Source organism: Syngnathus acus, chromosome 1 (genome assembly GCF_901709675.1).
Source record: "Syngnathus acus chromosome 1, fSynAcu1.2, whole genome shotgun sequence".
Classification (NCBI taxonomy): Eukaryota; Metazoa; Chordata; class Actinopteri; order Syngnathiformes; family Syngnathidae; genus Syngnathus; species Syngnathus acus.
The window spans coordinates 10,595,305-10,612,045 of record NC_051087.1 but is presented as its reverse complement, the minus strand read 5'-3'; the positions used below and the strand labels follow the sequence as shown (position 1 = coordinate 10,612,045).

The window sequence follows — 16,741 nt, the reverse complement described above, 5'->3', positions numbered from 1 at the left end:
GGAAACATAGGTAAGTAGTACCAATGCGTTAGATCGAACTTTAGTCAGTTCTGATCATTTTATAGGAGATCGTTTGAGAAACGCGATTGTTTATAGAGGGCTCGTTGGTTATTGGCTAGTGGATGCATACCGCAACCCTAGTCAACCTCAGTTTGATGCAGTATAGCTTCTATTTTATGCGCCTTATAAGCCGGTGCGCCTTATATATGGACAAAGTTTTAAAATGGGCCGTTCATTGAAGGTGCGCCTTATAACCCGGTGCGCCTTTTAGGGCGGAAAATACGGTATTTTAAAACTATGCAAATTTATTAATTCAAGTTTCCTTGTTAAAAACAGACATAGCACACTGGTGTTTCCTTGGTAAGTCCAACCCTTGATTTTTGGGGAATGTTTCTGTCAATATAGCACTAAAGTTTTCTTTCTTCCGACTTCAAAATGACATGATGAGAATTTGGGGTTTTGTAGTTAGAGGCGTCCCTTTGCTATTTACTGTACTACCGCAGTCATAATAAGAAAAGTTTTACTTTTGGTGAATACCTTTGTCAATTTATGCCTCCTGTTGTGACTTAAATACCTCTTATTTCGCCATGTAATCACATTTTCTGCTCTAAATTATAATAGGGGATTTCAACTGGTTTTGTCCAATGGCCCACCATTATAACCACATAGCAAGTCGGGGACCACTGCTTTGGCGTAATATTATTTTATTTTGCACCGAAGAAGGATAGACCTATACAGGCTATTTATTTGCATCCGTATCTATTTTGGGAATCTGAGCTACATTTGACATAATTTGGATGGGTAAATGATTCACAAAATTAGCTGGAAAATAAATCAAGTCGAAATAATAAATCAATTTTATTTTTACAAATGTTACAATTATTTTCCATTTCCAATTTTGCGGACCACATTCAATACCATCACGGACCACCGGTTGACAATCCTTGAGTTATAGTATACCATTTCCAGCTACTATTACATTCACATTTGTCTGACATATGTCACCTTAGGCTGTCTTTTGTGGATGGTCTCCAAAACAAATGGTAAGAACAAATCAAACATTGAACGTCCGGTCGCTTGAATACAGAAACAACTACGAAACATTTTGCACTCAATACGTCTCTACTCTTCATCCTTACAACCATGGCATTTATTGTTGCTTCTGTCTACAATGTTTTAAGAACATACAGTATAAGGCTGTTTATGTATAGTTGCATACCTTGCTTTTCAGGAATGGGGATTTTGAGTGGAGGGACGCAAAGTAAAAATGAGACTGAACTTGTGGACCTTTCATAGCCTGCAACTTGGCACTAAGCCGTGGTGAAAGTGTGTGTTTGCGAGGAGCATTCGTCTGGGATCCTGTAAGCCACCACTTTTGCACATCTGGGGCCGTCGAGCTGGGCTGACGCTGAATATATGCTGGGTAGTCCAGCGCACGGGCGCATTACACACACCAGGGTCAGAGGGCATTTTCAATATCATCCATTTAGGAAACCTGTTGTGTCCAGTCTTATTCTTTAAAAAACTTCTACTTCTTACCCTCCTCCCCAAAAATATATAATCATTAGATACAATAACATAATTCCTTTTTTGAAATTTTGGCACTTGTATTCTTGCACTCGTATCTGCTGCTGTGACAATTAAATCTCCCCGCTGTGGGATGAATAAAGTTCTATCATCATCATCACATCTGCATAAAATTGTATTTCTAAAAAATTTCACATTGTTAAAATTGCCGCTAATCGATTTGTGTATGCCGTAACTTAATGTTAAATAAACATTTTGAATTTCGTTGTTTACGTTCACATACATATCAACTCATACATTGAAATCTGGAGCCGTTGCTCGTCAATGAGACTCAAAGCACACCCTGAGCAAAGATCTTCAAAAGAATAATATAATATAATATAATATAAAATGCAATTCTGAAGCAATTTAACAGTTATGATTAACAATGTACGATATTTAAGTATTCTCTCCTTTTTCTGTTGGAAAGACATGCATCCCGTTAATTTTTTAAATACTGTATTTCATATTATAGTACGCACAACCTGTCGTTAAGTCTCTTAAATATATTGTTTCACTGATCCAAATTAAAGAAAGATCCACCTATATATGTAGCTAATTATCCATACTCCAAATCCAAGCCTGAGAACCTCCACTCTGGCCTTCAGAGACTAAACCGTTTGCTCTTTTCCACCAGTCCCAGTGTATTTATGGAATGCAGCTTTGTCATATTTTTCCATAGCGTAATTTTACCCTATAAATAGGCACTTACGGCTTGGGGAGATGGGGTGGGAGTATGAGGGGTCAGTATCTGTTGTGGACGCTCATCAGTGGCCCCCTCCCCACATCCCACTCCCCCCCCCCCCCAAATATTTGAGCACTGGCAAATATAGAGCAATGTAAGGGTGATGGGAAAGCATTGCATATTCTGTAATTCTTTTCAAAGCTCAGTAGCCACTTCCTTCTGAGAACACCCTGTCTGAAGCCTTACACCGGTTAAGTATTGATCACTTGTTAGGTGTTATCTCAGACTCATGATCTTAAAATGTCAACGGCTGTTTAAATTTCAGTTGAAGAATGACATTTATTGGTTGATTCATGGATTAAACTTGAATTTTGTCATCTAGCTACTTGTGAGAGGGTAAAGAACAGCAAGTTGCACAAGAAGGGCTGAAAAACAAAGAAAATTGACACTTGTAGGGCTGTCGCGATAATATTTTTTTTTTAGAATACCGTGTTTTTCGCACTATAAGGCGCACCTAAAAACCTCCAATTTTCTCAAAAGCCGACAGTGCGCCTTATAATCCGGTGCACTTTACATATAGACCAATATGGATTCGTGGATGAGGACTAATTTATTAAAGTAAGATTTACGTGTTTATTTTGTGTGTTGTATGATATTAACGTTTGAGCAACGTTGAGTTATTGATATATTGTTATTGTTTTCACTATTTCGAGTGTTACTATATTGTGATTGCATTAACGTTTGAGCAACGTTGAGTTATTTATTCTATGCGCTTTATAATCCGGTGCGCCTTATATATGGACAAAGTTTTAAAATGGGCCATTCATTGAAGGTGCGCCTTATAATCTGGTGCGCTTTATAGTGCGGAAAATACGGTAAATTCTATTGATTGTTCATTGATTAACCGAAAACTCCTAGAAAACATTTGCTGCATTTATGATCATTAGATTTTGTAATCTGGTCAAGTAAAACAGTCTAGACAATATGGTCAATACAAAAAAGTCCTATTTGTTCATAGCTTAGTCTTCCTTAAGAGGCGTTAGTCACAAGATCATTCAGCTGCGACACACACTCACACCCATACACACGCACACACACACACACACACACACACGCTGGAAAAACATTGTTATTCATTCAGAGAATGCAGCTTGCTGTCGTAACTGGTTGCGTTTGTTGTTGAAATGTCCCCTGGGTGGAGATTCCTTAGAGCCCCAGTCATAAGGACACGCATCAATGGGAAACCATTAGGAGAAAATGAATGAACTTGTGGTCAGGTGCTGCTTTTCCGTATGATGCATGGTGAGAAATATTACAGCGTGACAACAAATCCAGAGTTGTTTGGATAATTCGTCAGACTGTACCGAAACTCCAAGTCTGGTCCTCGAGAGGCCCTATGCAGCCTCTTTTGGCTGAATCCCTCACTTAGTCATCAGTCTCTCTGAAGTAGTTCAGGCTAGTCATAGTTTTTGGTATGATGTAATTTTCTGTCATGTTTGGAAACGTTACTGTACACTGTGAAGCCTGATTTTAAGAAATTTGCAAATATTTTGTTCATTTTGTATATATCTTTATTTTTTTACAATGCGATCGCAGTCTGAACGGCCTTGACACATATAATCTGCAAACTTGTTTGGAATTTAATCCCACATGAAGCATCAAGTGGACATTTGTGGTGTTAGTAGCAGCCACAAAGGTTCATTTATTACGCGCAGTAATGGCGTGATATCATCTTTAGTGGCGTCTCCATAAAATGCGATCGAAAAGCCTTGCCTCATTTCCTCAAAATATGATATTTCACCTCTTCCCAAATCACTCCTCTGTGTATATGCAATAATGAAAAGATAATAATTCTCTTCAAAACTACGTTGCGAGTCTCTCTCTTCTGCGCATGCGGGTCACTGGGGACAAATATGTTAACACAAAGGTCGTGTGTGTGTGTGTGTGTGTGTGTGTGTGTGTGCGTGTGTGTGTGTTTGTGCGCATACAATTTGTATGTGTTTGTGTGTGCCCATAGAGTATGGTTCAACATCCACCTGTAAATGTTGCAAATTTATCTTCCTCCCCAATACTGTCATATTTTAGTTATGATTAGTTATGTTATTTTATTTGTCTACAAACACAGTGCTAAGCAGTGTTTGTACTGAGACTTTTGCAAACCACTTGTGAGTGGTTTTCGATAGATAGTAACAGTTTTCGAAATTGTGCTCCAAAAGTCAGTATTAGACCTCCCCACATGTGCAATGCACTCCCAGGCCGGTTTAGACGAATTGCATGCTCAAGGACTTATGAGGCCTGATTGCTTTAACCCAATAGGCTTCATTTACGTTTGTCCTAGTTAAACCTTTGTGATAAAGCACAATTCTTAAGAAGTCATTGATATCGTGCATGTGTGCCACCGTTAGCCGATTACTTTGTTACCTGTTTCTCAATTTCTAGCAAGCTTCTTACTACCCCTTTGCATTCCTTGTTTTCACTCGGAATTGTTCTCGACTAGTTTCATATGTTAGTTACCCGAGTGTTTATTCAAAGGATCAACTGCACTGGATGCACATGTTTTTTGATGTATTCCGACTGCCGGGTTGAGTGCACTGCAAATTAGTGTGCTGTCATGGTGTTGTGCAGAAGCGGAGCGCTGCAGTGCAATAAAACTTTCAGCGATGAGCGTAGACGTCCTTTCTCTCCGTACAAAAGCTGCATTAGCCAAAAGCACTCAGGGTCATGCTCTGAGTAATGTACCTGTGGTCTCATTGAAATACTAAATACACGGATGCACGCAGCTAGCACGTGCTCACTAACATGTGCAGTAGTTGCACGCAAACACATTTGACACCCTCCGTTATTTAAACCCAGGTAGCTGCATGCAAACGACCCATTCTGAGACAATCTGATCACACAGTGGAGGCTTCGCCTTGCTCTGTTCCTTTGCTTGGTGAGAATATCGCTGGGGCGGAATGGAAACTTCATTTTGAAGGAGGCTAATATTAGCCTGGGCATGTGGAAAATTCCTTTTAAATGATCACAAGCTGAGAAAAGGCAAAGAATTTATTTAGCGTTTTGCTTGACAGTCTTCACTGAATACATGCAGTTTGTTTCTCTTTTTTTCTGGGTGGCACACGGGCAGGTCCTGGGAACACAGATGCAGAGGAAGGGGGAATAAGTCGGGCCACATAATGATGACATTCAGGATAGTATGACTGTCTTCAGCTGTCTGGTGTTGTACTCCTGAGTCTTTTGAGGCTACTTGGATCACAGTGTCTTGTTGATTTTGCTCTAACATGTCAAAGTTCCCGTTTCCCATAGTACATACTTTCTCGGGTACCTACACGGATGGTTCTCTTTTAAACTGCACTGCCGACTGAGCTCGACCTGCCTCCGAATCTTAGGTGGTCTTTTGCCAATGGTTGCAAAAATAAATTCCTTATCCATGTCGGCTGGAGCGAGACTAGCAAATGACAAAGGAGTTGACGGAGGGTCTTGCATGGTCGTTTTTAGTCATATTATTTACATGTTTGAAACAAATAAATTCATTCATTCATCCATCCATTCATTCGTTCATTCATTCATCAATTCATTCATACTGGACATTTTGTGAGAGGTTTTACTCGTCATGAGCAAGAATATCAGATTAATTTTGAATTCGCACTGATCTAATTAACGTTGGAATCTTTATCGGACGTAATCTTTAATGAGTATTGACAACAAGACTGGAGTGTTGAGCTTTAATTTATTTTTGTTTTCTTCACAGGGTCAAAATAGACACTGAATCACAACACATACATCGTCACCGGTATTTGATTAAATGTCAAGTTTGACCTGATCTTTTTATTTTATAGCCGTCATCAAGCATCTAGCATATTTCTGCCTGTATATTTGACCACTCATCTTGGTCAGTGTGGTACTTGCGTTAAATAAGTTGTCTTCTGACACTGATTTCAATCATAATTTCTGTTGAGCTTTTGGAAGGTCAGAATCTTAATGTACAGTAAATCAGCTTTTTCCAATCCAAAGCAAGTGTGTTTAGACTCAATCTCTTTTTGGAACTTCCAACTGCCCAGTGGGCATCTGATGACAATTCAACATTAGTATGACACCAAACGCTGAGATTTAATGTCATATTGATGTTCAATTGACAATTGACATCCACTCAGTGCGTCCATGTTCCAACCATCTAGATTTGAGGTGAATTTGAATTTGGAGCAAGTCCTCCTTCCTTCTAGGTTTGGAAGTTCACAAACAACCCAGGACTCTCCAGGGCGCAGGCTTACCATGACCTGGAAACAACTGGAACACCAATGTCACTGCCCACAGTGAAGAGACTTTCACATCATCGTGGACTGAGACGGTGCCGACCAAGAAAGAAGCGCCTGCTATGAAATTGACTGTACAGTGAAAAAGCGTCAGTAAACCATTCCCGGTTCACTACTGCATCATTATTTATTGTAACATTACACACGATAGCGAGGATTGGTGTGTGTATAAAAGTTGACCTAAATATTGATTGCAGAACACTTTATCTTCACCATACGTTGCTCAAAACGTTTTAAAATCCCACAGATGTATTCATTTGAAAATGTATGAAGAAAACACATTGCTGTCATTTTGTTCCAACTACAGAATTGTTTGTGTTATTTTTGTTTCAAATGATTTACTTTAAGTAGCATCTCACATTGCATTGTGGCCAATGGTAGAATCCAGGTCGGTTATTACACATGTTGATTTTGCAAAATAGTGATAAATAGTCCTTGCGTTTCATGGGGCAGACCAGCTCACCGAAGTTCACAATTTTGAGTTCTTTCATTTTAGCCTTAAATACCAGTTTACCATTCTCTTACATGAGCGTTTATATTGTATTCATCAGAGCCGGGTTTTTTCTAATCACAGCTTTTTTGATAATTGCAGTCAGTTTGAATTTAATTGATCTTTTAGCCTCAGTGGAAAGCAAACCACTTCAGTCTTGTGAGTCGAGCTGAGCTGCTACCTTGCATTAGATAGGGGCATGACTGATGCACAAATCTGTTGTTGTTTTTGTCACCCACTGTGAATTGGATGGTGATGGACTCTGTACTGTCACACATGCTTTTTCCCCCCAGGTTCCATACATTTATTGTACAGTTGTCATTGTCCAATTTAAACATATGCCAATCTGTCACGTCAAAACGACCCAAAAACTAGGTTGCCCCAGTTTGTTTGTTCCCTTTTAGGTCCCCCTACCCATCTCCCAATAGAACAACACTACCCCTAACACCACCCACTGCTTGACCTCTGTATTTCTCTAACAACCATAATATGACCCTAACTTTATAACTTGCCTTTGTGTTTGTGTGTCTGTGTGTGCATGTATGATTTGCTAGGAAAATCCCATCTGGCCATAGTTCAGAGGGTCAACAATGAGGGTGAGGGAGACCCTTTCTACGAGGTTCTCGGTATTGTCACCCTGGAGGACATTATTGAGGAAATCATCAAGTCAGAGATCCTGGACGAGACAGACTTGTACAGTAGGTTGCCCTCTTAAAATTCATACCAGTTTAACTTAGTCAAGGTCCAAACATTAAGTAGTTAAGTATTTAAATCATAGTAGGTTGTTCCAAATACCACAAAACAATGTAAAATACAGTATATCACAACACAACAATGTCATTTCTATCAAAATGGATCACATTGCCACGAGTAATACTAAAACCCACAGAGGATTCAGAATCAAAACTACATGAATAGTTGTGATTGCTGATCCAAAGCTAAAAAAATATTTTGCAGCCCCTTTTACTCTAACTTTGCTGTGGTTTTGATCTGTGCTGTGTGTATGTATGTATTATTATCTTAATTGTTGTATTCATGTTGGTGTGTGTGTTTCTACGGCATACAAATGAGCATTCAGAATTAATTTCAGCTTTGGATGACAAATTAAAACTAAGTTGCGGTGACATTACACTCGAGGTGTGATTGGAACAGGCGTAAAATTTGGTTTTCAACCGCAACAGTAAGCAGTGTCAGCATCATTAGCGACCCGACTCCCCCAAATGATTACTGACACCCCTCATGTGGCCTTTTTGTGTCAAAGAAAAAAATAACAATATAAATAGTGCATATTTTATGTTTTGCATTGAACCATAATACAATTTCATACGTGCAAGGGATGAAATAGTACTGAAGTGCTTTCTTGAGCGGCACGCAAGCTTGCCTCTAGCGCTTATTCATTGTGAATGGAGAGCTCGGTCTCATTCATTTGAAAGCCTCTCCAGGTCATCAGCTATTTGCACACTATTTAGTAACAGTATTTAGTAGTGTGTGTGTGCATGCATTTGTGCCATGCATGTGTGTTTGTATGTACTTACGTTACGTCATGGCTTCCACTTATAAATTTGAATAATCTCCATCATAGCTTCTCTCTTTTGTGGGGCTCTTTGGAGTAGATTTAATGCGACAAAACACTTTGATGCATGTTTTAGGAGCTTACACGTTGTGACGCACAGGCGAGCTCATCCTGAAGCAATCCAAATGCTCCCATTGTTCCAGTGGTTTTCGTTTTTTATTTTTTCACTATCACAGCCTAATGACCAAAACAAAGTTGGCTATAATTTTAAAATACTGTAATCATTCAATGTACATGAGGCATAGACACCTTGTAGCTTTTCCTTCTTTTGACATGAAATGATTGCGACGGCACCCAGAAAGACCCAACAAAAATGCTTTGTGATGAATTTAATCCCAAATATACAGTCAAGGTATAAAACAAACTGTGGGCGACCTTTTTTTCCCCTTCCATCCAAAAAAACCAAAAATATAATATGTGCACATCCCACTCAATGTTTTTTAATGTTCCGTGGGTGTTTTTCACTTGTATTCCCTCAGGAACATTTGTTGCGCATTGAGAACGTGCTTATTTGTCCTGTGCACCAGAACTTAAATATATTCAACTTTTTAGATCTTATTACATATTTCAGTACTATTAAATATATACTATGACAATGTATATTTGGGGGTTGCATCAATGCGCCTGCTTATTTGTTGCTCCATAACATATGGCTTGAAGTAATGCTAAGAATGTGATAAACTAACAATGTAGCCCCCCTATAGTTCTCTTTTCCTTCTGAGAAAGACGCCACAGCTATGTTTCCAGAAAAGGCAAAGAAGTATGGGTAACTCAAGTTTAGTCACCCCGTGACCTGGGACAAGTATCTTTATTAGTGGAGTGACATGGTGGACTGACTTCTTGTTGTTGTTGTAGAACTATGATCGTGTGTCTTCTCATCAACTCTCTGTGTCTGCAGCTGACAACAAGACGAAGAAGAAAATCACCCATCGCGACAGGAAGCAGGATTTCTCGGCCTTCAAGCCTACCGACAATGAAATGAAGGTTAAAATATCACCTCAGCTTCTGCTGGCTACCCTGCGTTTCCTAGCAACAGGCAAGTGGTCGGTGTTGCTGCTTTACTTCTCCCAGTGTGCCTTAAGCCCATTACCGCGAGGAAAGTTTTTGCGTATGTGTGCATATGTGTCTCCATGTTCTTTGAGTATTGGGACAGATGGCTGCTGAGTTGGGTGAGTATACGCCACATCGCCATAACCAAGTATTAGATGTTCACGTTAGTCGTATTTATCACCAATGTCATCTCAAATGATGTGGCTATTAGTTGCTTACTGGGAATACTGTATTACAACTCAAAAATACATAATACTGTATTTTCCGCACTATAAGGCGCACCGGATTATAAGGCGCACCTTCAAAGAATGGCCCTTTTTAAAACTTTGTCCATATATAAGGCGCACCAGATTATAAGGCGCACCTTCAATGAATGGCCCATTTTAAAACTTTGTCCATATATAAGTCCGCGGGCCGGACTTTGGACACGCCTGCTGTAGTGGCTCAATATTGGTCCATATATAAGGCGCACCTGATTATAAGGCGCACTGTCGGCTTTTGAGAAAATTGGAGGTTTTTAGGTGCGCCTTATAGTGCGGAAAATACGGTAGTTATTTGTGTTGATCCCTCTGTTCAACTGTCATTCTCACTGCCCCCCTTCTCTGTGTCTGCAGAGGTAGACCTGTTCGCACCACCACAAATGTCTGAAAAGATTCTACTGCGCTTGTTGAAGCATCCCAATGTCATCCAGGAGCTGAAATACGATGAGAAGAGCAAGCGGGCGCCTGAGCACTACCTCTTCCACAGGAACAGACCTGTGGACTATTTCATCCTCATTCTGCAGGTTGGTGGGACTCGAAACAGTTGGAAACATTATGCAAGGCATGTCCTTCAACTCTGGGTCAAAATTCACGTGAAGCACTCCAGCTTTCTGATTGATAGTGGACAGGGATAACGGCTTAACCATTGCCATAGACCACAGGTATAAAACTCAAGGCCCGGGGGCCAGATCCGGCCCACCACATTATTTTATTTGACCTGCAAAGGCAACTCGTGTGTCAACTCAAGGTTTCTTGTTACAATAACAGGACTGTAAATTGTCTTCCCTTTTAATAACAGTGTGATATTGGTACGATTTTTTGTAAAACCCCACTTTCAAAATAAATTTGAAAATTGGTGAACTTTTTTTTATTGGATTCTGTTGTGTATGCAATATGAAAATCAGTCAACTCCTCTTTTTCACTTAACTTGATTTTTCTTCTTTAACCATCTCTAACCATCAGTTGTTTGCGTTTCAAGCTCAGACCTCTTGTTTTTACTTTTAATATTACCAGCAATAAAGTTATTTTTACACTTGCATGACAGTTACACTTTTGCCCTGGAACAGCTTCTGTTTCCGTAATTTTCTCTGAGAAAATGGCGAAAAATACAGTTAATGAAATGGCTTGTGTTTTGACGGAAGATGTTTCACTGAATACAAAAAGATAAATAAAGCAGATGCTATGTTGAAAAAAGTCCTTTTTTATTGTCCTTCTTCCATTAAAGCTCTGAATCTGCCTTCTACAGGGCAAAGTGGAAGTGGAGGCAGGAAAAGAGGGTATGAAGTTTGAAGCTGGACCATTCTCTTTCTATGGAATGCTGGCTCTCACTGTCTCACCAGGTGAGCTCTCTGATGATGCGGCTTGATTGAAGTCATCAGTGACTCAAATGTTTTTTGTGGCTTTAATTTCATTTGCTTGTGGTTGACTGTTTATTACTCTCATATGGTTGTCGCATGCCAAATATGGGAAAACAATAAGAACGTTTAGGGACATCCTTTATTGCCTTCACCCTTATGTGAATAATCAGCCACATTATCTTAAAGAAGCTGTAGTTAGCGATACAAGCTTTGTTAGTGAAATTATGGATTAGTGACCCTTCTCGCAGTGACAGTAGTAGTAGTGATGCCCTCACTCTTCTCAGTTCATTCATAAACTTCTCAACTATTCCCCATTCCTTACAACCATTTTGATCAGTAGATAGGAACTGAGAGACACCTAGTGGTGAAAATGAAAAGTGTTCTTTGCTATGTGCAGTCTCAAGTCAAATGTGATTCTTAAGATTCTCCTTCATTCTTCTTTGAGTCATTATTGGATTTTTTGCTGTTGATTTTGCCTACATGTACATTATATGTATACTAGTTTACTTACCTTTCTTTACTTTTCTTTTCTTCTTCTTTTCTCTGACCGCCCCCTCCTGCCCCAAAAGTCCCGCTGTCTCTTTCGCGAACATTTGTCAATAGGGGCGATTCATTAGCTGGATCACCAGGTAGAGTATACTTTTCTTTCTTTACTCATACCCGTCTCCTCATTGAATTCTCAGCTACGTGCTAATCTGTACTGTTTTTTTAGTTTTTGGTTTAGCATCGCCGTATTTACTGGAATGAATACTACTTTTTGTCATGTTTTAAGTGACTTTGTAGATGGTGATGTGTCCAGAAATTGGTTTGTACTTGAATGCACCGTGTCCAATACATGTATATGAAAAAGAAAGGAATCAGTGTGAAGAAAAAGTCTGTAGCACCCTCATCCTCTGAGCCATTATTCAAGGGGTTCAATGGTGCTGGAGACTGGAGGCCCCAGACTCCGCCCTCTCCCTCTCGCCCCTAACCTTTAACCCCCTGACTGCGTAAACAAGACCTACAGCTACAGCCCCCTGCTGGACACCACTGTGCGCACATACGAAGAGAAGCACGTACACATATGTTCACTCGCACAGACACAAGTAAAACAAGCGCACTTTAAAGGATACATCAGTATCTGGAAATGTGCATATATTTAGCTTCTTTTTTTTCCCCATTCTATTCGAGGCCTGAATGCCACACAGTGATGTTGGTCTGGCTTTTATACACACATGTATATATATATATATATATTTTTTTTTTTAAAATACCTTTCAGGGGGTTTAAATAATGACCTGACCCCTGCTGCTTTTTGAAAGTGGAGTACTAATCTGCAAGATTTCACATGCCAGGTCTTTGGCCCACTGTGCTTGGTCTGCACGCGCGCACACACACGAATGCTATTTGTGCGTCCCATAGACACTGACTTATTGCAATGTTGGATTACATACATTCCAGTCAGCGTAGTAGCACTGGTTTTAGCCGAGCTGTTTTCACTTTGTTGTGTGTGATTTTCACTAGGCTTCTTTAAGGAGTGGAAAATATAATCTGGCTTTAATTAAAAAAAGAGACCAAGTACTTTCTATGTGGGGGCACAGGCAAGCTGCCTCAGTGAAACTCACCAACTCATGAAATATTTTCTGGAAGTCCAAAAAGGCACGGAAAGTATATTTTAATATTATCAGTGTCTTAAAATTACCTTCACGCAATGCAAATTGCAAATTTAGTTTTAATGCACCACCATTGAATGTTAAGGTAGAAGGATCACTGTCAAATGAGTCAACCACAAAAATATGTCCGAACAAAATTGTTTGAAGAAATTTAAATTTAAAGAGCAGTTGTTTTTTTCTGAAATGCTGCCTATCCACATTTGTTCTTTGAAGCAAGTGCAGATATACCTTTTTTTCAGTTGCCTCACACCATAACTACGTAATCTGTATTTGATAGCAGTATATTTTGGTGCAAAATTCATATTTCATCATTTCTCTCACAGAGAATAAATCTCCACCAAGGCCGTTTGGACTAAACCACTCGGACTCCCAGAACAGGAGCGATCGAATAGATGCCATCACTCCGACTTTGGGCAGCAGTAACAATCAACTGAACTCCTTCCTGCAGATCTACGTACCTGACTACTCTGTCAGAGCATGCTCGGACCTGTATTTTATAAAGGTGAGTCGAGGGAGATTGACACTTTGACCTGTGTATCGGGTGCTTGGTTGAAGTGCCTCCCTCTTGTTAAGTGTTTGGGTCTTCAGGAGGTAGCCTTAAATAGACCCATTTTATTTTCAGATCGATTTGGATTTATGATTTTATGTGTGTGCGTGTGTGTGTTGTGTTGTGTTCATGTCCGTACTAATGTAATGGAATGTAGGGTGATAGTGTAGTGACATTGGAGAATATTTTACAGTAGTACATCAAGTTATGAACTTAATTCTCTCAGTGACCTACTTCGTAACTCAAAGTTTGAAAATCAAAGTTATGTTTCCCATTGAAATGAATAGAATTGCCTTTAATCTGTTCCAGGCCACAATTTGTTATATTTACTTTTTTTCTTTTCAAAAATCAGTGTTAAATTGAAAATAAATGCACTGCAATATGAAGAAATAGCAAAGAAAACAATTGGGGTTTTTTAAGCGCTTATTGCGATTTAACTTTAAGTGAGGAGAGGAGAAGGATCACAGTTCCTCCATTGAAGGAGTCTCCGTCCAAAATAACAATTTCATTCAGACAAAGTTGTTTTGTCTATTTTGAATATTTACTTTAAATGTGAATCTATCAATTTTCTGAACCGCTTTTCCTCTGCCAGCCAATCGCAATTGACTTGCATAATTCACTTCCGAGTAATGTTTTCCACTCTGCCACCTGGTGGCAACTGCCTACAATAAGTTTGATAAGTGAAATATTTTTTCTATTAGAAGTTTCCTCTGATGATATTTGACATGCATTAAACTGCAGATGAAAAATTATGTTAGAGAAGCTAGTCGTAAAATGACACCATACGAGTTTTTGTCGTTATTTTTTATGATTATTGTGCTATATATTGTCAGAGTGTTTTGCTTGTCTCTAGTTTTAACACAACAAAAACAATTTTGATTGGTTTTAAAAACCCTGTCTTTACTAGGTCAAGGTACCACTGACGAAGTAGGAGTTGAGCATACGAAAATTGAATCCTAACCTTCTTGCTTTGCCATCTGACCCGATGTCTCTATCCTTACCGTTACCTAGGTAACACGGCAGCAGTACCAGAATGCCTTGATGGCGTCGCGCATGGACAAGACGCCGCAATCCACAGACAGCGAGTTCACCAAGATCGAGCTCACGCCGAACGAGCTGGAGACTTCCATCACGCTCGCCGGCCCCGCCGGCCACGCCCCAACTGTGACTGTAGCCTTGGCTAACGAGGCTTCCCACCTTCTCAACCAGCAGCACAATTGCGTGGGTGTGAGCAGGAGCAACCACAGCGCGCACAACGAGTGGCCCATCTAGCCCGGCGCTCAGCTCGGTGGAGGCCCGGACCCTCCGCCTTCCTGTCTGACGGACGCACAGTGCAGTGGTGTAGCTAGAAAGATCGCAGGGGAGCGTGAGCGGGCAGAGTGAGGTTGCTGCATCACCTCAGTCACTTGGCCCACCCCCCCACAAAGGATGGGCAGTGGGGGGAGACGTGTGGTGAATTCCCCCACCTGTTGGCAGCCCTGTTCCACTACACCTTCTTAAGATGGTGCTGTGACTGAAATTCCTTTTGGGACGAGTTGACACTTTCATAGCGGTAACTTGGACAAGAGGACAACGGACTGCATGCAAACCTGACACCCCTCACTCCTCCCACACGCACACACGCACTCACACATACACACACACATGCACACACCATATTTTCCACTCAGGCCAAAGACCTTGGTCCTCCCGTGAATGGCCGTGAATTTTTTTTTCTTTTTACACTGGACACACACACACACACACTCCCAAATAAATGTCACCTTTTTGCATCTTTCAGGGAAACTCAGTGGACGTTTGATCCCATCAACATGGACTCCAGAGAGCAATGGTTTGGCAAAGACTGCACCAAAAACCGCTTTGAGAGAAACCATTACATCATAAACCAAGAATGTTTTCCTGTATTTATTTATTTTATAATATTGTATGTATATATAAAGATATATATGTGGTGTGACATTAAAGTGGCAATTAAGCATGCACGTCATACCAGAGAGGACATGCTACATAATATGGAGCTAAACATCCATTGGTGTATATGAGGGGGCAAAGGTCTTTTACAGAAACAGTATGTATATTACAGATTGTCTTATTTTTACTATTGTGTATTCTAAATTGGGCTTTTTCACCTTAAAAAAAATCACACTATTGCCTTTAAGAAAACAAATCATAACCTTAATTATTTTTAACAAAGTGCAATGAAGAGAAATTTATTTAAGAGATGATTAATAATAATACAAAAAAATGACTGTATTGTAAATTGACAGCTATATGTATTTGTATGTATGCTCTGTATTTGTCTGTTTGTGTTTGAAAGATAGGAAATACAAAATCCACATGCAAATTTCCCTTAATTTCAAATTGGAGGCCTCTCATGGTTGTGACCTCAGACAAGTCTACTGCACGTTCAAGTGTGAGTTCTGATGCGTTGTGGGAACAGTGATGTCAACGTGAAAGCGCCATCACAGCGCCAATGCGCTTGGGAGTAAAGTTTTGTAAGAGTGTTTTTTTTGTGCCAATTTTACATTTAATCAAACTTGACTATTGCACAGTATTAATGACCTCATCTAACATGTTGAGCATCATCAACGTCACAAGAAGAAACCTCGACATTAAATATGTCCACAGATGACACATGACATTCCTTATCCACTCCGTAGTTTTGTTTCTTGTTGTTTGTCTTCTTGTCACATGACACTCCACAACCATGCCTGATCTTAGTTCATAAAGGTTTTTTTGACAGCAGTGAATGTGAGAAGAGTGTTGTGGCGGCTATCACAATGCAGATCATAATCCATGTTTAATAACTGTTTAGTGACATCAAAACTGTTGTTTCATGTTTCATTCTGCTGCGGCTGCCATTAAAAGATTTACAGTGATATTGCTTCACTTTTATGGTTCAGTTTTACTGTGCCTTCTTACACAGGTAACAACTGTTTGTTTGTTTTCTTCATCATCGCAAATATTTATGACGAACGCTTCAAGTTAATATAAATCAGATAAGCGTGGCGTGCATTTGTATTCAGAGTTTATATTTTGATACCACTGAATACAATCCAGTGCAATAAATTATCTTCACAAGTCATCTAATTAGTGCGGGTTCGATTCCACCTCTGACCCTCCCTGTGTGGAGTTTGCATATTCTCCCCGTGCCTGCGTGGGTTTTCTCCAGGCACTCCAGTTTCCTCCCACATCCCAAAAAACATGCTTGGTAGGCCGATTGAGCACTCCAAATTGCGAGTGCGGATGG

General features: G+C 39.9%; 1 protein-coding gene across 2 annotated transcripts in view; it reads left to right on the top strand.

Moving 5' to 3' along the window:
- cnnm2b (cyclin and CBS domain divalent metal cation transport mediator 2b) overlaps window positions 1–16,576 on the top strand; it is a 32,630-nt gene extending 16,054 nt beyond the window's left edge. Inside the window, exons 2-8 of one of the 2 annotated variants that reach the window (XM_037279791.1) lie at window positions 7,606–7,749; window positions 9,523–9,660; window positions 10,289–10,458; window positions 11,181–11,274; window positions 11,862–11,921; window positions 13,268–13,446; window positions 14,503–16,576. In XM_037279791.1, the coding sequence (XP_037135686.1) occupies window positions 7,606–7,749; window positions 9,523–9,660; window positions 10,289–10,458; window positions 11,181–11,274; window positions 11,862–11,921; window positions 13,268–13,446; window positions 14,503–14,763 (1,046 nt within the window). In that variant the 3' untranslated portion in view covers window positions 14,764–16,576. Of the gene's footprint in view, window positions 1–6,471; window positions 6,797–7,605; window positions 7,750–9,522; window positions 9,661–10,288; window positions 10,459–11,180; window positions 11,275–11,861; window positions 11,922–13,267; window positions 13,447–14,502 lie in introns of those variants that run through there. The other variant, XM_037279866.1, reaches the window with a different exon arrangement.
- The last annotated feature ends 165 nt before the right edge of the window (window positions 16,577–16,741 follow it).